Source organism: Oncorhynchus masou, chromosome 32 (assembly GCF_036934945.1).
Source record: "Oncorhynchus masou masou isolate Uvic2021 chromosome 32, UVic_Omas_1.1, whole genome shotgun sequence".
Classification (NCBI taxonomy): Eukaryota; Metazoa; Chordata; class Actinopteri; order Salmoniformes; family Salmonidae; genus Oncorhynchus; species Oncorhynchus masou.
This window is the reverse complement of record NC_088243.1, coordinates 6,822,348-6,848,570: the sequence shown is the minus strand read 5'-3', so window position 1 is coordinate 6,848,570 and position 26,223 is coordinate 6,822,348. Positions and strand designations below refer to the sequence as shown.

The following is a 26,223-nucleotide window of genomic DNA, read 5'->3' as shown; positions in this document are numbered from 1 at the left end:
TTTTTTTCTCTCTCCTCTCTCTCTCTCTCTCTCTCTCTATATGTATATATATATATATATATATATATATATATATATAAATATGTCTCTCTCTGTCTCAGGGAGTGATACATGGAGTCCAGTGGAGAAGAGGTTGGTGAAGAAAGCCTTCATGATGTACCAGAAGGACTTCCACCGCATTCAGAAAACGGTACGGAACACAACGCTTTTCACACGCTCACTAACTACTATCACTCTATAGATTTTAGGACTAACTTGTGTGTGTGTGTGTGTGTGTAGGTGGGGACTAAGTCAGTGTCTCAGTGTGTAGAGTATTACTACACCTGGAAGAGGAGGCTGCGTCTAAATGTAAGGACCCCGGTCGGGCTGGCCAGCACACTGCCTGAGGTAAAAAAGCTTATGGAATATGTTAGCATGTGTAAAGAAACGTTCACATACAATCAGCCTTGTTGAATGCTGCATCACTTTCTGTTTTCCAGTGAAGGCGTTCAGTCGTTAGTCTATCCAGGGCTTTCACATAGTGACGAAGTAAAGGAAGCCATTTTATATTGCTGGGAACCATACTGTGTCTCTGCTCTTTGATAAGGAGGCATAATGGTTAGGGAGGGACTTGAGGAGGTGCCCCACCAATAGGGAGCTCTCAATAAACAGATCAGCTGACCTCTCTGGGCCAATGACTGTATATCTGAATGGACAGAGCCATTGATCACATGACACCAGTCATTCCTTTGTGAAGATTCAAAAGCACATTTGAAGCCAAGGACGTTTGAGCTTCCCGAGGAAATAACGTTGCAGGCTAGCTCAGTGCTGCCCCCTCTGATTGAGTATCTCAAGTTGAAGGCCAACCAGGGTACTGCAGGCTGACAATAGCTACTAAATTATCATTATCACTTGTTCTGCGTGATTTAAACATAATCAGGGCATATATCTAGTGTGTTAGAACCAATTATTATCTCCATTATTGGCTTCTAAGCATGTATTTATTCACATGAAGATTGACAGGGGCGCAAATTTCACTGGGGACAGGGAGGATATGACCCCCCCCCCTGTCCAGTTTTATAATTGCGCTGTGATACAAAACGCAGTTTTACGGTGTGCTTTAAGACCATGTGGATGCCTCAGAGCGGTCGGGTAGGCTGGTTTCCGGTTTCAGCCAGCTGGATTTAGGACTGTACTGGACACCACAGAGCATGCGGACAGGCTGTGCGAAGGCAAAGCTTCTGAAAGGCTGGCATATAGGACCAGCACAGGAGAGATGCACAGAGGCAGTTGCGGTCTGTGTTGCGCTTTTTCTCAGAGTTGTAAAAGCAAGCATAGCAGAAACTGGCTACTCGTTGAATGATCTAGCTAGTTGTTTGACACAATTGTTGTTATTTAACCCCAGTGCTGAGCTAGAATTGTAACTGACATGTTATGTTAGCTAATGTTTCATCCCCTTTCCACTGAAGTGAATGAACTATTAGCAGCTAGATAGCTAACTAGTAGCTACCACAGCAAGTTCAGCTCTAGCTAGCCTCTAGCTATATGTCAGGTAGCAGTACCTTAAGGCTGTTGTGTGTATGGAAATATTTTGAAGCCTTTGTTTTGTCCCATTTCAACAGAAGTACATTTAAAGATGTACCATAGCACTATTATCTAGAGCTATCCAAACTTTAGCTAATGTTAGCTAGCTAGCTCACTAACTTTAGCTATTATTTTTTACCTCAATAACACTAGACTTGAATCAAACGATGAAAACAGTGGCCAAACGATTGAAGACCAATATATTTGGACATTTTTTCAGCTTAATGTTAGTTTTTATTAGTCAGTATAGCAATGCAATGTTATTGATCTGTCAGTTTCCCTAGCTAATTCCCTAGTTTTCACACTGACATGGTATTAACAGCTCCACAGGCTTCACTGTCATGGTGCACAGTCAACACACAACACTGTGCTCATCATGTCTCTTAGCAGGATCAGATGACAGGTGACAGGTGTCCCAGCAGGGTCAGACAGCCAGGGAAGACCAGTCTACGTAGCTCAGGTGAACATTGCAGTATATTATAACAACCAGGGAATGGATACAAAGTTCCATCTTGAGTTGATGGGTCGGCTACAGTCTGGGATCTGGTAATTTCAATTATTGAACCATTGATTCTATTCTTGGATAATATAATGTATAAATGTACACCAAGGTAATTCTTTGTCATGCCTCATTATTTGGGGCGGCAGTGTAGCCTCGTGGTTAGGGTGTTGGACTAGTAACCGAAAGGTTGCAAGTTCATATCCCCGAGCTGACAAGGTACAAATCTGTCGTTCTGCCCCTGAACAGGCAGTTAACCCACTGTTCCTAGGTCATCATTGAAAATAAGAATTTGTTCTTAACTAACTTGCCTAGTTAAATAAAGGTCAAATAAAAAATCAATCTGAGCAGGACCTGATGGTGACAGGGGTCTCATCAGGGTCAGACAGCCAGGGAACTTCCATAGATACCTTTATTCTCTCTGTGCAGCAAACACTGGCCAAGCAAGAAGCTTCAACGTTGTAAACTATTGTGAGGCAGTCTGACAAACCTCTAAAGTTGATTTCCAAACTGTATCAACGGTTGATAGTGGCTTTTCCCAACATGTAAAACAAAAATGTGAGAAAAGACTTGGGAGATGCAAGGGGAGATATCTATTTAGGCAATCTCTAGCTGCTGGGTTGCTCAGTCCTGGCCCTGGGGGTCTGTTGTACTGCTGGGTTGTTCAGTCCTGGCTCTGGGGGTCTGTTGTACTGCTGGGTTGCTCAGTCCTGGCCCTGGGGGTCTGTTGTACTGCTGGGTTGCTCAGTCCTGGCTCTGGGGGTCTGTTCTACTGCTGGGTTGCTCAGTCCTGGCCCTGGGGGTCTGTTGTACTGCTGGGTTGCTCAGTCCTGGCTCTGGGGGTCTGTTGTACTGCTGGGTTGCTCAGTCCTGGCCCTGGGGGTCTGTTGTACTGCTGGGTTGCTCAGTCCTGGCTCTGGGGGTCTGTTGTACTGCTGGGTTGCTCAGTCCTGGCTCTGGGGGTCTGTTGTACTGCTGGGTTGCTCAGTCCTGGCCCTGGGGGTCTGTTGTACTGCTGGGTTGCTCAGTCCTGGCCCTGGGGGTCTGTTGTACTGCTGGGTTGTTCAGTCCTGGCCCTGGGGGTCTGTTGTACTGCTGGGTTGCTCAGTCCTGACCTGGGGTTTGTTGTACTGCTGGGTTGCTCAGTCCTGGCCCTGGGGGTCTGTTGTACTGCTGGGTTGCTCAGTCCTGGCCCTGGGGTTCTGTTCTACTGCTGGGTTGCTCAGTCCTGGCCCTGGGTGTCTGTTGTACTGCTGGGTTGCTCAGTCCTGGCCCTGGGGGTCTGTTGTACTGCTGGGTTGCTCAGTCCTGGCCCTGGGGTTCTGTTCTACTGCTGGGTTGCTCAGTCCTGGCCCTGGGTGTCTGTTGTACTGCTGGGTTGCTCAGTCCTGGCCCTGGGGGTCTGTTGTACTGCTGGGTTGCTCGGTCCTGGCCATGGAGGTCTGTTGTACTGCTGGGTTGCTCAGTCCTGGCTCTGGGGGTCTGTTGTACTGCTGGGTTGCTCAGTCCTGGCCCTGGGGGTCTATTGTACTGCTGGGTTGCTCAGTCCTGGCTCTGGGGGTCTGTTGTACTGCTGGGTTGCTCAGTCCTGGCGCTGGGGGTCTGTTGTACTGCTGGGTTGTTCAGTCCTGGCCCTGGGGGTCTGCTGTACTGCTGGGTTGCTCGGTCCTGCCCTGGAGGTCTGTTGTACTGCTAGGTTGCTCAGTCCTGGCTCTGGGGGTCTGTTGTACTGCTGGGTTGCTCAGTCCTGGCCCTGGGGGTCTGTTGTACTGCTGGGTTGTTCAGTCCTGGCCCTGGAGGTCTGTTGTACTGCTAGGTTGCTCAGTCCTGGCCCTGGGGGTCTGTTGTACTGCTGGGTTGCTCAGTCCTGGCCCTGGGGGTTTGTTGTACTGCTGGGTTGCTCAGTCCTGGCCCTGGGGGACTGTTGTACTGCTGGGTTACTCAGTCCTGGCCCTGGGGGTTTGTTGTACTGCAGGGTTGCTCAGTCCTGGCCCTGGGGGTCTGTTGTACTGCTGGGTTGTTCAGTCCTGGCCCTGGGGGTCTGCTGTACTGCTGGGTTGCTCGGTCCTGCCCTGGAGGTCTGTTGTACTGCTAGGTTGCTCAGTCCTGGCTCTGGGGGTCTGTTGTACTGCTGGGTTGCTCAGTCCTGGAACTGGGGGTCTGTTGTACTGCTGGGTTGTTCAGTCCTGGCCCTGGAGGTCTGTTGTACTGCTAGGTTGCTCAGTCCTGGCCCTGGGGGTCTGTTGTACTGCTGGGTTGCTCAGTCCTGGCCCTGGGGGTTTGTTGTACTGCTGGGTTGCTCAGTCCTGGCCCTGGGGGACTGTTGTACTGCTGGGTTAATCAGTCCTGGCCCTGGGGGTTTGTTGTACTGCTGGGTTGCTCAGTCCTGGCCCTGGGGTTCTGTTCTACTGCTGGGTTGCTCAGTCCTGGCCCTGGGGGTTTGTTGTACTGCTGGGTTGCTCAGTCCTGGCCCTGGGGGTCTGTTGTACTGCTGGGTTGCTCAGTCCTGGCTCTGGGGGTCTGTTGTACTGCTAGGGTGGCTCAGTCCTGGCCCTGGGGGTCTGTTGTACTGCTGGGTTGCTCAGTCCTGGCACTGGGGGTCTATTGTACAGCTGGGTTGCTCAGTCCTGGCTCTGGGGGTCTGTTGTACTGCTGGGTTGCTCAGTCCTGGCCCTGGGGGTCTGTTGTACTGCTGGGTTGCTCAGCCCTGGCTCTGGGGGTCTGTTGTACTGCTGGGTTGCTCAGTCCTGGCACTGGGGGTCTATTGTACAGCTGGGTTGCTCAGTCCTGGCTCTGGGGGTCTGTTGTACTGCTGGGTTGCTCAGTCCTGGCCCTGGGGTTTGTGGTACTGCTGGGTTGCTCAGTCCTGGCTCTGGGGGTCTGTTGTACTGCTGGGTTGCTCAGTCCTGGCTCTGGGGGTCTGTTGTACTGCTGGGTTGCTCAGTCCTGGCCCTGGGGGTCTGTTGTACTGCTGGGTTGCTCGGTCCTGGCCCTGGAGGTCTGTTGTACTGCTGGGTTGCTCAGTCCTGGCCCTGGGGGTCTGTTGTACTGCTGGGTTGTTCAGTCCTGGCCCTGGGGGTCTGTTGTACTGCTGGGTTGCTCAGTCCTGGCCCTGGGGGTCTGTTGTACTGCTGGGTTGCTCAGTCCTGGCCCTGGGGGTTCTGTTCTACTGCTGGGTTGATCAGTCCTGGCCTTGGGGGTTTGTTGTACTGCTGGGTTGCTCAGTCCTGGCCCTGGGGTTTGTTGTACTGCTGGGTTGATCAGTCCTGGCCCTGGCGGTTTGTTGTACTGTTGGGTTTGGGTTGCTCAGTCCTGGCCCTGGGGTTTGTTGTACTGCTGGGTTGCTCAGTCCTGGCCCTGGGGGTCTGTTGTACTGCTGGGTTGCTCAGTCCTGGCCCTGGGGGTTTGTTGTACTGCTGGGTTGCTCAGTCCTGGCCCTGGGGGTCTGTTGTACTGCTGGGTTGCTCAGTCCTGGCCCTGTGGGTCTGTTCTACTGCTGGGTTGCTCAGTCCTGGCCCTCGGGGTTCTGTTCTACTGCTGGGTTGCTCAGTGCTGGCTCTGGGGGTCTGTTGTACTGCTGGGTTGCTCAGTCCTGGCCCTGGGGGTCAGTTCTACTGCTGGGTTGCTCAGTCCTGGCCCTGGGGGTCTGTTGTACTGCTGGGTTGCTCAGTCCTGGCCCTCGGGGTTCTGTTCTACTGCTGGGTTGCTCAGTGCTGGCTCTGGGGGTCTGTTGTACTGCTGGGTTGCTCAGTCCTGGCCCTGGGGGTTCTGTTCTACTGCTGGGTTGATCAGTCCTGGCCCTGGCGGTTTGTTGTACTGTTGGGTTTGGGTTGCTCAGTCCTGGCCCTGGGGTTTGTTGTACTGCTGGGTTGCTCAGTCCTGGCCCTGGGGGTCTGTTGTACTGCTGGGTTGCTCAGTCCTGGCCCTGGGGTTTGTTGTACTGCTGGGTTGCTCAGTCCTGGCCCTGGGGGTCTGTTGTACTGCTGGGTTGCTCAGTCCTGGCCCTGTGGGTCTGTTCTACTGCTGGGTTGCTCAGTCCTGGCCCTGGGGTTCTGTTCTACTGCTGGGTTGCTCAGTCCTGGCCCTGGGGGTCTGTTGTACTGCTGGGTTGCTCAGTCCTGGCCCTGGGGGTCTGTTGTACTGCTGGGTTGCTCAGTCCTGGCCCTCGGGGTTCTGTTCTACTGCTGGTTTGCTCAGTGCTGGCTCTGGGGGTCTGTTGTACTGCTGGGTTGCTCAGTCCTGGCCCTGGGGGTCTGTTGTACTGCTGGGTTGCTCAGTCCTGGCCCTGGGGGTTCTGTTCTACTGCTGGGTTGATCAGTCCTGGCCCTGGCGGTTTGTTGTACTGTTGGGTTTGGGTTTCTCAGTCCTGGCCCTGGGGTTTGTTGTACTGCTGGGTTGCTCAGTCCTGGCCCTGGGGGTCTGTTGTACTGCTGGGTTGCTCAGTCCTGGCCCTGGGGGTCTGTTGTACTGCTGGGTTGCTCAGTCCTGGCCCTGTGGGTCTGTTCTACTGCTGGGTTGCTCAGTCCTGGCCCTGGGGTTCTGTTCTACTGCTGGGTTGCTCAGTCCTGGCCCTGGGGGTCTGTTGTACTGCTGGGTTGCTCAGTCCTGGCCCTCGGGGTTCTGTTCTACTGCTGGGTTGCTCAGTGCTGGCTCTGGGGGTCTGTTGTACTGCTGGGTTGCTCAGTCCTGGCTCTGGGGGTCTGTTGTACTGCTGGGTTGCTCAGTCCTGGCCCTGGGGGTCTGTTGTACTGCTGGGTTGCTCGGTCCTGCCCCTGGAGGTCTGTTGTACTGCTGGGTTGCTCAGTCCTGGCCCTGGGGGTCTGTTGTACTGCTGGGTTGTTCAGTCCTGGCCCTGGGGGTCTGTTGTACTGCTGGGTTGCTCGGTCCTGGCCCTGGGGGTCTGTTGTACTGCTGGGTTACTCAGTCCTGGCCCTGGGGGTCTGTTGTACTGCTGGGTTGCTCAGTCCTGGCCCTGGCGGTCTGTTGTACTGCTGGGTTGTTCAGTCCTGGCCCTGGGGGTCTGTTGTACTGCTGGGTTGCTCAGTCCTGGCCCTCGGGGTTCTGTTCTACTGCTGGTTTGCTCAGTGCTGGCTCTGGGGGTTTGTTGTACTGCTGGGTTGCTCAGTCCTGGCCCTGGGGGTCTGTTGTACTGCTGGGTTGCTCAGTCCTGGCCCTGGGGGTTCTGTTCTACTGCTGGGTTGATCAGTCCTGGCCCTGGCGGTTTGTTGTACTGTTGGGTTTGGGTTGCTCAGTCCTGGCCCTGGGGTTTGTTGTACTGCTGGGTTGCTCAGTCCTGGCCCTGGGGTTTGTTGTACTGCTGGGTTGCTCAGTCCTGGCCCTGGGGGTCTGTTGTACTGCTGGGTTGCTCAGTCCTGGCCCTGTGGGTCTGTTCTACTGCTGGGTTGCTCAGTCCTGGCCCTGGGGTTCTGTTCTACTGCTGGGTTGCTCAGTCCTGGCCCTGGGGGTCTGTTGTACTGCTGGGTTGCTCAGTCCTGGCCCTCGGGGTTCTGTTCTACTGCTGGTTTGCTCAGTGCTGGCTCTGGGGGTTTGTTGTACTGCTGGGTTGCTCAGTCCTGGCCCTGGGGGTCTGTTGTACTGCTGGGTTGCTCAGTCCTGGCCCTCGGGGTTCTGTTCTACTGCTGGTTTGCTCAGTGCTGGCTCTGGGGGTTTGTTGTACTGCTGGGTTGCTCAGTCCTGGCCCTGGGGGTCTGTTGTACTGCTGGGTTGCTCAGTCCTGGCTCTGGGGGTCTGTTGTACTGCTGGGTTGCTCAGTCCTGGCTCTGGGGGTCTGTTGTACTGCTGGGTTGCTCAGTCCTGGCCCTGGGGGTCTGTTGTACTGCTGGGTTGCTCGGTCCTGCCCCTGGAGGTCTGTTGTACTGCTGGGTTGCTCAGTCCTGGCCCTGGGGGTCTGTTGTACTGCTGGGTCACTCAGTCCTGGCCCTGGGGGTCTGTTGTACTGCTGGGTTGTTCAGTCCTGGCCCTGGGGGTCTGTTGTACTGCTGGGTTGCTCGGTCCTGGCCCTGGGGGTCTGTTGTACTGCTGGGTTACTCAGTCCTGGCCCTGGGGGTCTGTTGTACTGCTGGGTTGCTCAGTCCTGGCCCTGGCGGTCTGTTGTACTGCTGGGTTGTTCAGTCCTGGCCCTGGGGGTCTGTTGTACTGCTGGGTTGCTCGGTCCTGCCCCTGGGGGTTTGTTGTACTGCTGGGTTGCTCAGTCCTGGCCCTGGGGGTCTGTTGTACTGCTGGGTTGCTCAGTCCTGGCCCTGGGGGTTCTGTTCTACTGCTGGGTTGCTCAGTCCTGGCCCTGGGGGTTTGTTGTACTGCTGGGTTGCTCAGTCCTGGCTCTGGGGGTTTGTTGTACTGCTGGGTTGCTCAGTCCTGGCCCTGGGGGTCTGTTGTACTGCTGGGTTGCTCAGTCCTGGCCCTGGGGTTTGTTGTACTGCTGGGTTGCTCAGTCCTGGCCCTGGGGGTCTGTTGTACTGCTGGGTTGCTCAGTCCTGGCCCTGTGGGTCTGTTCTACTGCTGGGTTGCTCAGTCCTGGCCCTGGGGTTCTGTTCTACTGCTGGGTTGCTCAGTCCTGGCCCTGGGGGTCTGTTGTACTGCTGGGTTGCTCAGTCCTGGCCCTGGGGGTTCTGTTCTACTGCTGGGTTGCTCAGTCCTGGCTCTGGGGGTCTGTTGTACTGCTGGGTTGCTCAGTCCTGGCCCTGGGGGTCTGTTGTACTGCTGGGTTGCTCAGTCCTGGCCCTGGGGGTCTGTTGTACTGCTGGGTTGCTCGGTCCTGCCCCTGGAGGTCTGTTGTACTGCTGGGTTGCTCAGTCCTGGCCCTGGGGGTCTGTTGTACTGCTGGGTTACTCAGTCCTGGCCCTGGGGGTCTGTTGTACTGCTGGGTTGTTCAGTCCTGGCCCTGGGGGTCTGTTGTACTGCTGGGTTGCTCAGTCCTGGCCCTGGGGGTCTGTTGTACTGCTGGGTTGCTCGGTCCTGCCCCTGGAGGTCTGTTGTACTGCTGGGTTGCTCAGTCCTGGCCCTGGGGGTCTGTTGTACTGCTGGGTTGCTCAGTCCTGGCCCTGGGGGTTCTGTTCTACTGCTGGGTTGATCAGTCCTGGCCCTGGGGGTTTGTTGTACTGCTGGGTTGCTCAGTCCTGGCCCTGGGGTTTGTTGTACTGCTGGGTTGCTCAGTCCTGGCCCTGGGGGTCTGTTGTACTGCTGGGTTGTTCAGTCCTGGCCCTGTGGGTCTGTTCTACTGCTTGGTTGCTCAGTCCTGGCCCTGGGGTTCTGTTCTACTGCTGGGTTGCTCAGTCCTGGCCCTGGGGGTCTGTTGTACTGCTGGGTTGCTCAGTCCTGGCCCTCGGGGTTCTGTTCTACTGCTGGGTTGCTCAGTGCTGGCTCTGGGGGTCTGTTGTACTGCTGGGTTGCTCAGTCCTGGCTCTGGGGGTCTGTTGTACTGCTGGGTTGCTCAGTCCTGGCCCTGGGGGTCTGTTGTACTGCTGGGTTGCTCGGTCCTGCCCCTGGAGGTCTGTTGTACTGCTGGGTTGCTCAGTCCTGGCCCTGGGGGTCTGTTGTACTGCTGGGTTGCTCGGTCCTGCCCCTGGAGGTCTGTTCTACTGCTGGGTTGCTCAGTCCTGGCTCTGGGGGTCTGTTGTACTGCTGGGTTGCTCAGTCCTGGCCCTGGGGGTCTGTTGTACTGCTGGGTTGCTCAGTCCTGGCCCTGGGGGTCTGTTGTACTGCAGGGTTGTTCAGTCCTGGCCCTGGGGGTCTGTTGTACTGCTGGGTTGCTCGGTCCTGCCCCTGGAGGTCTGTTGTACTGCTGGGTTGCTCAGTCCTGGCCCTGGGGGTCTGTTGTACTGCTGGGTTGCTCAGTCCTGGCCCTGGGGGTTCTGTTCTACTGCTGGGTTGATCAGTCCTGGCCCTGGGGGTTTGTTGTACTGCTGGGTTGCTCAGTCCTGGCTCTGGGGGTTTGTTGTACTGCTGGGTTGCTCAGTCCTGGCCCTGGGGGTCTGTTGTACTGCTGGGTTGCTCAGTCCTGGCCCTGGGGGTCTGTTGTACTGTTGGGTTGCTCGGTCCTGGCCCTGGGGGTCTGTTGTACTGCTGTGTTGCTCAGTCCTGGCCCTGGGGGTCTGTTGTACTGCTGGGTTGCTCAGTCCTGGCCCTGGGGTTCTGTTCTACTGCTGGGTTGCTCAGTCCTGGCCCTGGGGGTCTGTTGTACTGCTGGGTTGCTCAGTCCTGGCCCTGGGGGTTCTGTTCTACTGCTGGGTTGCTCAGTGCTGGCTCTGGGGGTCTGTTGTACTGCTGGGTTGCTCAGTCCTGGCCCTGGGGGTCTGTTCTACTGCTGGGTTGCTCAGTGCTGGCTCTGGTGGTCTGTTGTACTGCTGGGTTGCTCAGTCCTGGCCCTGGGGGTCTGTTGTACTGCTGGGTTGCTCGGTCCTGCCCCTGGAGGTCTGTTGTACTGCTGGGTTGCTCAGTCCTGGCCCTGGGGGTCTGTTGTACTGCTGGGTTGCTCAGTCCTGGCTCTGGGGGTTCTGTTGTACTGCTGGGTTGCTCAGTCCTGGCTCTGGGGGTTTGTTGTATTGCTGGGTTGCTCAGTCCTGGCCCTGGGGGTCTGTTGTACTGCTGGGCTGCTCAGTCCTGGCCCTGGAGGTCTGTTGTACTGCTGGGTTGCTCAGTCCTGGCCCTGGGGGTCAGTTCTACTGCTGGGTTGCTCAGTCCTGGCCCTGGGGGTCTGTTGTACTGCTGGGTTGCTCAGTCCTGGCCCTGGGGGTTCTGTTCTACTGCTGGGTTGCTCAGTCCTGGCTCTGGGGTTCTGTTCTACTGCTGGGTTGCTCAGTCCTGGCCCTGGGGGTTCTGTTCTACTGCTGGGTTGCTCAGTCCTGGCTCTGGGGGTCTGTTGTACTGCTGGGTTGCTCAGTCCTGGCCCTGGGGGTTCTGTTCTACTGCTGGGTTGCTCAGTCCTGGCCCTGGGGGTTTGTTGTACTGCTGGGTTGCTCAGTCCTGGCCCTGGGGGTCTGTTGTACTGCTGGGTTGCTCAGTCCTGGCCCTGGGGGTTTGTTGTACTGCTGGGTTGCTCAGTCCTGGCCCTGGGGGTTTGTTGTACTGCTGGGTTGCTCAGTCCTGGCCCTGGGGGTTTGTTGTACTGCTGGGTTGCTCAGTCCTGGCCCTGGGGGTCTGTTGTACTGCTGGGTTGCTCAGTCCTGGCCCTGTGGGTCTGTTGTACTGCTGGGTTGCTCAGTCCTGGCCCTGGGGGTCTGTTGTACTGCTGGGTTGCTCAGTCCTGGCCCTGGGGGTCTGTTGTACTGCTGGGTTGTTCAGTTCTGGCCCTGGGGGTCTGTTGTTCTGCTGGGTTGTTCAGTCCTGGCCCTGGGGTCTGTTGTACTGCTGGGTTGCTCAGTCCTGGCTCTGGGGGTCTGTTGTACTGCTGGGTTGCTCAGTCCTGGCCCTGGGGGTCTGTTGTACTGCTGGGTTGCTCAGTCCTGGCCCTGGGGGTCTGTTGTACTGCTGGGTTGCTCAGTCCTGGCCCTGGGGTTCTGTTCTACTGCTGGGTTGCTCAGTCCTGGCCCTGGGGGTCTGTTGTACTGCTGGGTTGCTCAGTCCTGGCACTGGGGGTCTATTGTACAGCTGGGTTGCTCAGTCCTGGCTCTGGGGGTCTGTTGTACTGCTGGGTTGCTCAGTCCTGGCCCTGGGGGTCTGTTGTACTGCTGGGTTGCTCAGCCCTGGCTCTGGGGGTCTGTTGTACTGCTGGGTTGCTCAGTCCTGGCCCTGGGGGTCTGTTGTACTGCTGGGTTGCTCAGTCCTGGCCCTGGGGGACTGTTGTACTGCTGGGTTGCTCAGTCCTGGCTCTGGGGGTCTGTTGTACTGCTGGGTTGCTCAGTCCTGGCCCTGGGGGTCTGTTGTACTGCTGGGTTGCTCAGTCCTGGCTCTGGGGGTCTGTTGTACAGCTGGGTTGCTCAGTCCTGGCTCTGGGGGTCTGTTGTACTGCTGGGTTGCTCAGTCCTGGCCCTGGGGGTCTGTTGTACTGCTGGGTTGCTCAGTCCTGGCCCTGGGGGTCTGTTGTACTGCTGGGTTGCTCAGTCCTGGCCCTGGGGGTCTGTTGTACTGCTGGGTTGTTCAGTCCTGGCCCTGGGGGTCTGCTGTACTGCTGGGTTGCTCGGTCCTGCCCTGGAGGTCTGTTGTACTGCTAGGTTGCTCAGTCCTGGCCCTGGGGGTCTGTTGTACTGCTGGGTTGCTCAGTCCTGGCCCTGGGGGTCTGTTGTACTGCTGGGTTGCTCAGTCCTGGCCCTGGGGGACTGTTGTACTGCTGGGTTGCTCAGTCCTGGCCCTGGGGTTCTGTTGTACTGCTGGGTTGCTCAGTCCTGGCCCTGGGGTTCTGTTCTACTGCTGGGTTGCTCAGTCCTGGCCCTGGGGGTTTGTTGTACTGCTGGGTTGCTCAGTCCTGGCCCTGGGGGTCTGTTGTACTGCTGGGTTGCTCAGTCCTGGCCCTGGGGGTTTGTTGTACTGCTGGGTTGCTCAGTCCTGGCCCTGGGGGTTTGTTGTACTGCTGGGTTGCTCAGTCCTGGCCCTGGGGGTCTGTTGTACTGCTGGGTTGCTCAGTCCTGGAACTGGGGGTCTATTGTACAGCTGGGTTGCTCAGTCCTGGCTCTGGGGGTCTGTTGTACTGCTAGGGTGGCTCAGTCCTGGCCCTGGGGGTCTGTTGTACTGCTGGGTTGCTCAGTCCTGGAACTGGGGGTCTATTGTACAGCTGGGTTGCTCAGTCCTGGCTCTGGAGGTCTGTTGTACTGCTAGGGTGGCTCGGTCCTGGCTCTGGGGGTCTGTTCTACTGCTGGGTTGCTCAGTCCTGGCCCTGGGGGTCTGTTGTACTGCTGGGTTGCTCAGTCCTGGCCCTGGGGTTTGTTCTACTGCTGGGTTGCTCAGTCCTGGCCCTGGGGTTTGTTCTACTGCTGGGTTGCTCAGTCCTGGCTCTGGGGGTCTGTTGTACTGCTGGGTTGCTCAGTCCTGGCCCTGGGGGTCTGTTGTACTGCTGGGTTGCTCAGTCCTGGCTCTGGGGGTCTGTTGTACTGCTGGGTTGCTCAGTCCTGGCACTGGGGGTCTATTGTACAGCTGGGTTGCTCAGTCCTGGCTCTGGGGGTCTGTTGTACTGCTGGGTTGCTCAGTCCTGGCCCTGGGGGTCTGTTGTACTGCTGGGTTGCTCAGTCCTGGCCCTGGGGGTTCTGTTCTACTGCTGGGTTGCTCAGTCCTGGCCCTGGGGGTTCTGTTCTACTGCTGGGTTGCTCAGTCCTGGCCCTGGGGGTTTGTTGTACTGCTGGGTTGCTCAGTCCTGGCCCTGGGGGTCTGTTGTACTGCTGGGTTGTTCAGTCCTGGCCCTGGGGGTTCTGTTCTACTGCTGGGCTGCTCAGTCCTGGCCCTGGGGGTTCTGTTCTACTGCTGGGTTGCTCAGTCCTGGCCCTGGGGGTTTGTTGTACTGCTGGGTTGCTCAGTCCTGGCCCTGGGGGTCTGTTGTACTGCTGGGTTGCTCAGTCCTGGCCCTGGGGGTCTGTTGTACTGCTGGGTTACTCAGTCCTGGCCCAGGGGTCTGTTGTACTGCTGGGTTGCTCAGTCCTGGCCCTGGGGGTCTGTTGTACTGCTGGGTTGCTCAGTCCTGGTCCTGGGGTCTGTTGTACTGCTGGGTTGCTCAGTCCTGGCTCTGGGGGTCTGTTGTACTGCTGGGTTGCTCAGTCCTGGCCCTGGGGGTCTGTTGTACTGCTTCGTTGTTCAGTCCTGGCCCTGGGGGTCTGTTGTACTGCTGGGTTGCTCAGTCCTGGCCCTGGGGGTCTGTTCTACTGCTGGGTTGCTCAGTCCTGGCCCTGGGGGTCTGTTGTACTGCTGGGTTGTTCAGTCCTGGCCCTGGGGGTCTGTTGTACTGCTGGGTTGTTCAGTCCTGGCTCTGGGGGTTTGTTGTACTGCTGGGTTGCTCAGTCCTGGCCCTGGGGGTCTGTTGTACAGCTGGGTTGCTCAGTCCTGGCCCTGGGGGTCTGTTGTACTGCTGGGTTGCTCAGTCCTGGCCCTGGGGGTTTGTTGTACTGCTGGGTTGCTCAGTCCTGGCCCTGGGGGTCTGTTGTACTGCTGGGTTGCTCAGTCCTGGCCCTGGGGGTCTGTTGTACTGCTGGGTTACTCAGTCCTGGCCCAGGGGGTCTGTTGTACTGCTGGGTTGCTCAGTCCTGGCCCTGGGGGTCTGTTGTACTGCTGGGTTGCTCAGTCCTGGTCCTGGGGTCTGTTGTACTGCTGGGTTGCTCAGTCCTGGCTCTGGGGGTCTGTTGTACTGCTGGGTTGCTCAGTCCTGGCCCTGGGGGTCTGTTGTACTGCTTCGTTGTTCAGTCCTGGCCCTGGGGGTCTGTTGTACTGCTGGGTTGCTCAGTCCTGGCCCTGGGGGTCTGTTGTACTGCTTCGTTGTTCAGTCCTGGCCCTGGGGGTCTGTTGTACTGCTGGGTTGCTCAGTCCTGGCCCTGGGGGTTTGTTGTACTGCTGGGTTGCTCAGTCCTGGCCCTGGGGGTCTGTTGTACTGCTGGTTTGCTCAGTCCTGGCCCTGGGGGTCTGTTCTACTGCTGGGTTGCTCAGTCCTGGCCCTGGGGGTCTGCTGTACTGCTGGGTTGTTCAGTCCTGGCCCTGGTGGTCTGTTGTACTGCTGGGTTGCTCAGTCCTGCCCCTGGAGGTCTGTTGTACTGCTGGGTTGCTCAGTCCTGGCTCTGGGGGTCTGTTGTACTGCTGGGTTGTTCAGTCCTGGCCCTGGGGGTCTGTTGTACTGCTGGTTGTCACGCTGGCCTTTCCCTAAGACACCTGAAACCAATAAGGAATGTTTCCCTAAGATCCTAAAGCTGAGTGGGGTGTGTTGGGGCGCTGAAGGGCCGTGGACCCCTAGCCACTAGGTACTATTAGGCCTATGATATGAATTACATGGAGGATGTACTGCTTCTGTGTGTTCATGTGTAGGAGGTGTATATATGTTTTTGTTCAAACTATTGTTTTTCAAACATTTCCCATAAGACATCTTTTTTTTAAGATGGGAAGTTATTGGGGAGAGAGTTATTGACTAGACTGGTGGGGGTCAGGCGTGCAGGCGGTTCGGGCTGAAATTCCATATAGAGGATGTCTTAAAGACACTCAAAAAAGCAAAGTCTTTGTAATTAATTTGTAAGAGTTGTTCATTTGTTAGGCTATTAAGTTAAAGGTGCAACACAAATCAAATCAAAATCAAATCAAATTTATTTATATAGCCCTTCGTACATCAGCTGATATCTCAAAGTGCTGTACAGAAACCCAGCCTAAAACCCCAAACAGCAAGCAATGCAGGTGTAGAAGCACGGTGGTTAAGAAAAACTCCCTAGAAAGGCCAAAACCTAGGAAGAAACCTAGAGAGGAACCAGGCTATGTGGGGTGGCCAGTCCTCTTCTGGCTGTGCCGGGTAGAGATTATAACAGAACATGGCCAAGATGTTCAAATGTTCATAAATGACCAGCATGGTCGAATAATAATAAGGTAGAACAGTTGAAACTGGAGCAGCAGCACGGTCAGGTGGACTGGGAACAGCAAGGAGTCATCATATCAGGTAGTCCTGGGGCATGGTCCTAGGGCTCAGGTCCTCCGAGAGAGAGAAGGAGAGAATTAGAGAGAGCATATGTGGGGTGGCCAGTCCTCTTCCGGCTGTGCCGGGTGGAGATTATAACAGAACATGGCCAAGATGTTCAAATGTTCATAAATGACCAGCATGGTCGAATAATAATAAGGTAGAACAGTTGAAACTGGAGCAGCAGCACGGTCAGGTAGACTGGGAACAGCAAGGAGTCATCATATCAGGTAGTCCTGGGGCATGGTCCTAGGGCTCAGGTCCTCCGAGAGAGAGAAGGAGAGAATTAGAGAACGCACACTTAGATTCACACAGGACACCGAATTGGACAGGAGAAGTACTCCAGATATAACAAACTGACCCCAGCCCCCCGACACATAAACTACTGCAGCATAAATACTGGAGGCTGAGACAGGAGGGGTCAGGAGACACTGTGGCCCCATCCGAGGACACCCCCGGACAGGGCCAAACAGGAAGGATATAACCCCACCCACTTTGCCAAAGCACAGCCCCCACACCACTAGAGGGATATCTTCAACCACCAACTTACCATCCTGAGACAAAGCTGAGTATAGCCCGCAAAGATCTCCGCCATGGCACAACCCAAGGGGGGGTGCCAACCCAGACAGGATGACCACATCAGTGAATCAACCCACTCAGGTGACGCACCCCTTCCAGGGACGGCATGAGAGAGCCCTAGTAAGCCAGTGACTCAGCCCCTGTAATAGGGTTAGAGGCAGAGAATCCCATTGGAAAGAGGGGAACCGGCCAGGCAGAGACAGCAAGGGTGGTTCGTTGCTCCAGAGCCTTTCCGTTCACCTTCCCACTCCTGGGCCAGACTACACTCAATCATATGACCCACTGAAGAGATGAGTCTTCAGTAAAGACTTAAAGGTTGAGACCGAGTTTGCGTATCTGACATGGGTAGGCAGACCGTTCCATAAAAATCAAATCAAATCAAATTGTATTTGTCACATACACATGGTTAGCAGATGTTAATGCGAGTGTAGCGAAATGCTTGTGCTTCTAGTTCCGACAATGCAGTAATAACCAACAAGTAATCTAACTAACAATTCCTAAACTACTGTCTTATACACAGTGTAAGGGGATAAAGAATATGTACAAAAGGATATATGAATGAGTGATGGTACAGAGCAGCATAGTCAAGATACAGTAGATGGTATCGAGTACAGTATATACATATAAGATGAGTATGTAAACAAAGTGGCATAGTTAAAGTGACTAGTGATACATGTATTACATAAGGATGCAGTCGATGATATAGAGTACAGTATATATAAGTATGCATATAAGATGAATAATGTAGGGTAAGTAACATTATATAAGGTAGCATTGTTTAAAGTGGCTAGTGATATATTTACATCATTTCCCATCAATTCCCATTATTAAAGTGGCTGGAGTTGAGTCAGTGTCAGTGTGTTGGCAGCAGCCACTCAATGTTAGTGGTGGCTGTTTAACAGTCTGATGGCCTTGAGATAGAAGCTGTTTAACAGTCTCTCGGTCCCAGCTTTGATGCACCTGTACTGACCTCGCCTTCTGGATGATAGCGGGGTGAACAGGCAGTGGCTCGGGTGGTTGATGTCCTTGATGATCTTTTCGGCCTTCCTGTGACATCGGGTGGTGTAGGTGTCCTGGAGGGCAGGTAGTTTGCCCCCGGTGATGCGTTGTGCAGACCTCACTACCCTCTGGAGAGCCTTATGGTTGAGGGCGGAGCAGTTGCCGTACCAGGCGGTGATACAGCCCGCCAGGATGCTCTCGATTTTGCATCTGTAGAAGTTTGTGAGTGCTTTTGGTGACAAGCCAAATTTCTTCAGCCTCCTGAGGTTAAAGAGGCGCTGCTGCGCCTTCTTCACGATGCTGTCTGTGTGAGTGGACCAATTCAGTTTGTCTGTGATGTGTATGCCGAGGTACTTAAAACTTGCTACCCTCTCCACTACTGTTCCATCGATGCGAGGGTTAACACGTTTAAATGTTTTACTCACCTCGGCTGCAGTGAAGGAGAGACCGCATGTTTCCGTTGCAGGCCGTGTCAGTGGCACTGTATTGTCCTCAAAGCGGGCAAAAAAGTTATTTAGTCTGCCTGGGAGCAAGACATCCTGGTCCGTGACTGGGCTGGATTTCTTCCTGTAGTCCGTGATTGACTGTAGACCCTGCCACATGCCTCTTGTGTCTGAGCCGTTGAATTGAGATTCTACTTTGTCTCTGTACTGACGCTTAGCTTGTTTGATAGCTTTGCGGAGGGAATAGCTGCACTGTTTGTATTCGGTCGTGTTACCAGACACCTTGCCCTGATTAAAAAGCAGTGGTTTGCACTTTCAGTTTCACGCGAATGCTGCCATCAATCCACGGTTTCTGGTTAGGGAATGTTTTAATCGTTGCTATGGGAACGACATCTTCAACGCAAGTTCTAATGAACTCGCACACCGAATCAGCGTATTAGTCAATGTTGTTATCTGACGCAATACAAAACATGTCCCAGTCCACGTGATGGAAGCAGTCTTGGAGTGTGGAGTCAGCTTGGTCGGACCAGCGCTGGACAGACCTCAGCGTGGGAGCTTCTTGTTTCAGTTTTTGTCTGTAGGCAGGGATCCGCAAAATGGAGTCGCGGTCAGCTTTTCCGAAAGGGGGGCGTGGCAGGGCCTTATATGCGTCACGGAAGTTAGAGTAACAGTGATCCAAGGTTTTTCCACCCCTGGTTGCGCAATCGATATGCTGATAAAATCTAGGGAGTCTTGTTTTCAGATTAGCCTTGTTAAAATCCCCAGCAACAATGAATGCAGCCTCCGGATAAATGGTTTCCAGTTTGTAAAGAGTTAAATAAAGTTCGTTCAGAGCCATCGATGTGTCTGCTTGGGGGGGATATATACGGCTGTGATTATAATCGAAGAGAATTCTCTTGGTAGATAATGCGGGCTACATTTGATTGTGAGGAATTCTAAATCAGGTGAACAGAAGGATTTGAGTTCCTGTATGTTTCTTTCATCGCACCATGTCTCGTTAGCCATAAGGCATACGACCCCACCCCTCTTCTTACCAGAAAGGTGTTTGTTTCTGTCGGCGCGATGCGTGGAGAAACCCGTTGGCTGCACCGCTTCGGATAGCGTCTCTCCAGTGAGCCATGTTTCCGTGAAGCACAGAACTTTACAGTCTCTGATGTCCCTCTTGAATGCTACCCTTGCTCGGATTTCATCAACCTTGTTGTCAAGAGACTGGACATTGGCAAGAAGAATGCTAGGCAAGTGGTGCACGGTGTGCCCGTCTCCGGAGTCTGACCAGAAGACCGCCTCGTTTCCCTCTTTTTCGGAGTCGTTTTATGGGGTCGCTGCATGCGATCCATTCCGTTGTCCTGTTTGTAAGGCAGAACACAGGATCCGAGTCGCGAAAAACATATTCTTGGTCGTACTGATGGTGAGTTGACGCTGATCTTATATTCAGTAGTTTTTCTCGACTGTATGTAATGAAACCTAAGATGACCTGGGGTACTAATGTAAGAAATAACACGTAAAAAAACAAAAAACTGCATAGTTCCCTAGGAACGCGAATTGAGGCGGCCATCTCTGTCGGCGCCGGAAGTGGAAAGTGGAAATGGAGCTCTATAGGAGAAAGCCCTGCCTCCAGCTGTTTGCTTAGAAATTCTAGGGACAATTAGGAGGCCTGTGTCTTGTGACCGTAGCGTACATGTAGGTATGTACGGCAGGACCAAATCAGAGAGATAGGTAGGAGCAAGCCCATGTAATGCTTTGTAGGTTAGCAGTAAAATCTTGAAATCAGCCCTTGCTTTGACAGGACGCCAGTGTACGGAGGCTAGCACTGGAGTAATATAATCAAATTTTTTGGTTCTAGTCAGGATTCTAGCAGCCGTATTTAGCACTAACTGAAGTTTATTTAGTGCTTTATCCGGGTAGCCGGAAAGTAGAGCATTGCAGTAGTCTAACCTAGAAGTGACAAAAGCATGGATTAATTTTTCTGCATCATTTTTGGACAGAAAGTTTCTGATTTTTGCAATGTTACGTAGATGGAAAAAAGCTGTCCTTGAAATGGTCTTGATATGTTCTTCAAAATAGAGATCAGGGTCCAGAGTAATTCCGAGGTCCTTCACAGTTTTATTTGAGATGACTGTACAACCATTAAGATTAATTGTCAGATTCAACAGAAGAACAATATTGATGAGTGAATTATCATTGATCTAGTTCAGTCTTATCAATCACTTACCTTGCTTGATGACTGCTAGAAGGGTCATGGGTTATTTTGGATTGTGTAGAAATACAGAAAATTAGCTTTAGATGCCCCCCCCCCCCCAAAATGAGAGTATCCTCAGCCCCCCCACTTCTAAAACCAAAGTTGCGCCCCTGTAGATAGACCACGGAGATTGTCATTTTCCCCTCACTATAATGGGGGGGGTCTTGTTTCCTACAAACAATGCCTGCAGTACCGTGGTCGGCCTTGAACTTTGTGGCTTCACTGAGAGGGGGCAGTCGTTCTCCCCTGCTCTGGGCCCACAGACAATCGCATCGTCTCCCTCGTCAGCGGGGATAACAATGATGGGCAGGTGAGTGTCTCTGTGGAGAGAAATAGAGACAGAGAGAGTGCAATATTTACTGTTAATTTCTAATAAAAAACTATGTTGTTTTGTGTCTTCTCACGTTTGTTTATTGTTTATTTCACTTTCTTAGGCAATGTAAACACTTTTCCCATGCCAGTAAAGCTCATTTGAGTTGAATTGAAAGAGAGAGCGAGAAGCCAGACAATGTATAGAGAGAACCTACCAGACTAGCTGTCATTACTATTGTAACCTGTTCTCTCTGTAGGTCTATCCATCTCAGCCCACCATGAATGGTAAGATGGGGCTCCACACCATTTCGACACAGAATGCCTGCCAACCGATTCACAGTGGCTCCTCCTGTCCCCGGCTCCAGGTTGGTTCTGCTTGCTGTAGCCCAGCTCTGGGAGAGGTAGAGAGGCCCAGCAAGGCTCACTTTTATGGGCCGGTCTGTCTGAGGATGTCCCCCTCTCTATTCAGCTCCAGTCCCAGACCGAGCAACTCTGCCCCCAGCGCCAAGCTACACACTCAGCCTACCCCTCCATACCCCTGTAGGGCATGTGCCATGTAAGAGAGATACCTTCTGTCTATCTATCCATCTATCTATCCATCCAGCAACTTCTCTTCTGTAGTCTCCTGCCTGTCTGCCTGCCTGCCTGCCTGCCTGCCTGCCTGCCTGCCTGCCTGTCTGTCTGTCTGCCTGCCTGCCTGTCTGTCTGTCTGTCTGTCTGTCTGTACTGCGTTCTCATCTCTCCTCCTCTCCTTCAGGGTGTTCTCTAAAGTGAAGAGTCATAATGCTCACTTGAAGACACATCGCCATGAAGACACATCGCCATGAAGACACATCACCATGAAGACACATCACCATGGAGACACATCACCATGAAGACACATCACCATGGAGACACATCACCATGAAGACACATCGCCATGAAGACACATCGCCATGGAGACACATCACCATGAAGACACATCACCATGAAGACACATCACCATGAAGACACATCACCATGGAGACACATCGCTATGAATACACATCGCCATGAAGACACATCGCCATGAAGACCATCAAGAGGAGCTGCACTGACCCTAAACCCTAGACCAGCATTGACCCTGAACCCTAAACCCTAAACCCTACACCAGCACTGACCCTAAACCCTAAATCCTACACCAGCACTGACCCTAAACCCTAAACCAGCACTGACCCTAAACCCTACACCCAACACCAGCACTGACTCTAAACCCTAAACCCTACACCAGCACTGACCCTAAACCCTAAACCCTACACCAGCACGGACCCTAAACCCTAAACCCTACACCAGCACGGACCCTAAACCCTAAACCAGCACTGACCCTAAACCCTAAACCCTACACCCAACAACAGCACTGACCCTAAACCCAAAAACCCTACACCCAACACCAGCACTGACCCTAAACCCTAAACCCTACACCAGCACTGACCCCAAACCCTAAACCCTAAATCCTACACCATCACTGACCCCAAACCCTAAACCCTATACCCGCACTGACCTTAAACCCTAAACCAGCACTGACCCTAAACCCTACACCCTAAACCAGCACTGACCCTAAACCCTAGACCAGCACTGACCCTAAACCCTACACCCAACAACAGCACTGACCCTAAACCCTAAACCCTACACCAGCACTGACCCTAAACCCTAAACCCTACACCAGCACTGACCCCAAACCCTAAACCCTATACCAGCACTGACCCTAAACCCTAAACCCTACACCCAACATCAGCACTGACCCTAAACCCTAAACCCTACACCAGCACTGACCCTAAACCCTAAACCCTACACCAGCACTGACCCTAAACCCTACACCCTCCACCAGCACTGACCCTAAACCCTAAACCCTATACCAGCACTGACCCTAAACCCTACACCAGCACTGACCCTAAACCCTACACCCTCCACCAGCACTGACCCTAAACCCTAAACCCTACACCAGCACTGACCCTAAACCCTACACCCTACACCAGCACTGACCCTAAACCCTAAACCCTACACCAGCACTGACCCTAAACCATCAGGACAAGCCCTCTACTGCCCTCTACTGTCCAACTCATTACCTAGATCCCCAGGGCCGGATACCTTTTGAGCGACTGGGGCCAAAGTACGGTACAGGGCCTGGTTTCCCCAAAACCATCTTAAGACTAAGTTCACTGCTAGAACCTTCGTAGGAGCATTGTTACATCTCCGTAACCCATCGTTAATAACGTAGCACTTAAAACGAAAACGCTGGTAATCTAAACGGATCACACGTAGAACGTCGTCATTATGTTTTGTTGCCCTCCCCTTAGCCACTTCATATGCGTACTCGCTCCGGAAATAGGAAAAATATTATTTTTGTATTTTCTCCAGTTAAGTTCAATTATATTCCTATTACTAAAATATCATACGATATAAAATAAAGATATACCTTGTCTGCTAAATGAACAAGCCCTTACGGCCTATAGAATGGCTCATAGCCAGGCCAACTCATACCGTTTTCTTCACAATGTTTCTTTTGTGCTGCCTAAATTAAGTAATGGATTGATTGTGATGGTGTAGGCTATATTACTTTGATTTAGACATTTTTTTTTTTTTAAATGTAGATGTTCCAAAGGTCACGCATCAAAGGTCACCAAAGGTCACCATCAGTGGCTTGTATGTGTGGAGGCGTGGAGCTAAACGTGTTTATGTTAATTAACGGTCAATTACCGTGAGGCCCGGCAGACTTTTGCATGACAATAACCGTCTGACAAAATGTCATGACCGCCACAGCTCTAGGAGCGATGCATCGTTAAAACATTTGTAAGCCTTACGTTCCGTTGCTATTGGGAAACCGTACCCAGGTCAATGTCAGCCTATCGTTTCCTATCAGTTTATATCGGATTATGTCTGTTTATATATGAGGCACAGCAGAGTTTGAGGATTATATGGCTGTTCTGATCCCCCCCCCCCCCAATTATTGGCATGAGAGCTGATCTGATTGGTCAAAAGATCAGGCTCATTAATGTTCCATATGGTATTGCCCATTATCATCCCTAGCATCGGTTCTAAGTAACAATGCCAACATTTGTTGTATGACATGAAAATAGAGCTCTTGAAGGAAAGGGAAAGGTGGGAGACCTAGTCAGTTGTACAACTGTATGCAGTGTGCATTCAACTGAAATGCGTCTTCCTCATTTAACCCTCTGAATCAGAGAGGTGCGGTGGGGGTGGGGGGGGTATACCTAGTCAGTTGTACAACTGTATGCATTCAACTGAAATGTGTCTTCCTCATTTAACCCAACCCCTCTGAATCAGAGAGGTGCGGGGAGGGGGGAGGGGGGCTTGAATCCATGCACGCCAGTGGTGGGTTTGGTGTAAAAAAAGAAGAAACTGTATATGCCTCATTCCTACTGTAAAATATGGTGGTGGATCTTTGATGTTAAACGGTTATTTTTCCACTGATCCTGGGGCCCTTGATAAGGTCAACGGCATCATGAACTTTAACAAGTACCAGTACCATTTGTTTTGCCAAAATCTAGATGCCTTTTGCCAGGAGGCTGAAACTTGGTCACACGTCGATCTTCCAGCAGGACAATAACCCCAAGCACAAAACATTCACAAATAAATGGTTAATTGACGACAAAATCATAATTTTGCAATGGCCATTTTCGGTCTCCGGACTTGAAAACCTGTGTTTTGAAGAGGGTGATCCATAAGATGAAGGATATCCAGGATCTGAATGGATTCTGTATGGAGGAACAGACTATGATCTCTCCAATCTTATAAAACATTTGAGAAAAAAGGTATCTAGTGCAAATACACTGCTGCCATCTAGTGGCCAAAATCTAAATCGTGCCTGGGCTGGAATAATACATTATAGCCTTTCTCTTGCATTTCAAAGATGAAGGTACAAAATACATGAAAAAAAAAACGCATGTTTTTTCTTTGTATTATCTTTTACCAGATCTAATGTGTTATATTCTCCTACATTCCTTTCACATTTCTACAAACTTCAAAGTGTTTCCTTTCAAATGGTACCAGGAATATGCATAGCCTTGCTTCAGGGCCTGAGCTACAGGCAGTTAGATTTGGGTATTTCATTTTTTTTAAAGGGTCCAATCCTTAAGAGGATAAAACATTTTAGAAAAAGGCTCAGTGTGCTGTTATCCTATTGAAAACAGGGCTACCAATCATTTTTACCCCTATCTTTTTGAGAGAAAAAAATTATTGTTTTGTTAAACAAAATCTATTTCTCTGAGCAATTGTATCAGTATAAATAATATTTCCAATTGTTTTGAGCATACTATATATATATATGTATATATATATATATATATATATATATATATATATATATATATATATATATATATATATATATATATATATATATATATATATATATATTTATATATATATATATATATATATATATATATATATATATATATATATATATATATATATATATGTATATATATAACTATATAGCTCAGTATTTGTATTATTTATTTACATTTTCATTAAAAACATTTTGCTCATCTTTATCAAGGGTATCATTACATTTTGACCTGACTGTATATTTACTGTGGATTCAAAGACAGACAGAGACAGATAGAGACCGATACAGTTTACAGAGACAGATAGAGAGAGACAGACAGAGACAGATAGAGACCGATACAGACAGACAGAGACAGATACAAAGACAGACATAGACAGATATAGAGACAGACAGATACAGATAGAGACCGATACAGTTTACAGAGACAGATAGAGAGAGACAGACAGATATAGAAAGAGACCGATACAGAGACAGAAACAGACAGATACAGATAGACAGAGACAGAAACAGAGATAGCAACAGAGAGAGACAGATATATAGAAAGAGACCGATACAGAGACAGAAACAGACAGATACAGACAGACAGAGACAGAAACAGAGATAGCAACATAGAGAGACAGAGTCAGACAGACAGACACAGAGACAGACAGATACAGAGAGGGACAGAGAGAAACAGACAGTGACAGAGAGGGACAGACAGATACAGACAGAGAGAGAGACAGGTACAGACAGAGAGTAGAGCTCATACAACCTTTTCACCAACCTGTTGTTATTACTGTCATAACTACCCTACTTATAACCCAATATTAAAGTTAATTTAAAATTGTTTATCTGAGCTGGCTTCAGGATGTCCTGTCTCTTTATGTGTTAGTTGGCCAGGCCTCGCGTTGATATACACCGTGGTTCTAGAGGTCTGCTTCCAACACTCCACCTGCCGGTGTGCACCGCCAACACACGGGAACGCGCCAGTCTACATTAGAAGACCTGACAAGAATAATTGCAAATGTAGAGTTTCAGTCAGCGAATGGGTAGGGAGAGAGAGAGAGAGAGAAATGAAAGAGAGGAGCCCGAGGGAGACAGACCCCATGGCAAGAGGCACTTCGGTGGGTGAGGGAGAACGTGAAAGCATGGTCCTCCACAGAATACGTCCAGAGTAGTTCACATAGCCTTCCTCCCTGACAGATACCAACCTACACTATTAACAAGGGGGAAATTATTTATTTTTGACAGATAAACACTCTAAACAGCCTCCCCTACAACTAGGAGGTGTCCACATGGCCTGATAAACACTCTAAACAGCCTACCCTACAACTAGGAGGTGTCCACATGGCCTGATAAACACTCTAAACAGCCTCCCCTACAACTAGGAGGTGTCCACATGGCCTGGTAAACACTCTAAACAGCCTACCCTACAACTAGGAGGTGTCCACATGGCCTGATAAACACTCTAAACAGCCTACCCTACAACTAGGAGGTGTCCACATGGCCTGATAAACACTCTAAACAGCCTACCCTACAACTAGGAGGTGTCCACATGGCCTGATAAACACTCTAAACAGCCTCCCCTACAACTAGGAGGTGTCCACATGGCCTGATAAACACTCTAAACAGCCTACCCTACAACTAGGAGGTGTCCACATGGCCTGATAAACACTCTAAACAGCCTCCCCTACA

General features: G+C 51.9%; 1 protein-coding gene across 1 annotated transcript in view; it reads left to right on the top strand.

Annotated features, from left to right (window-relative positions):
- The window catches only part of LOC135525506 (transcriptional-regulating factor 1-like), a 30,595-nt gene extending 7,871 nt beyond the window's left edge, over nucleotides 1–22,724 (top strand). The window contains exons 8-12 of the mRNA XM_064953177.1: nucleotides 102–190; nucleotides 280–387; nucleotides 20,477–20,584; nucleotides 20,689–20,775; nucleotides 20,977–22,724. Of these exons, the coding sequence (XP_064809249.1) occupies nucleotides 102–190; nucleotides 280–387; nucleotides 20,477–20,584; nucleotides 20,689–20,763 (380 nt within the window). The 3' untranslated portion in view covers nucleotides 20,764–20,775; nucleotides 20,977–22,724. The remainder of the gene's footprint in view (nucleotides 1–101; nucleotides 191–279; nucleotides 388–20,476; nucleotides 20,585–20,688; nucleotides 20,776–20,976) is intronic.
- Nucleotides 22,725–26,223: the final 3,499 nt, after the last annotated feature.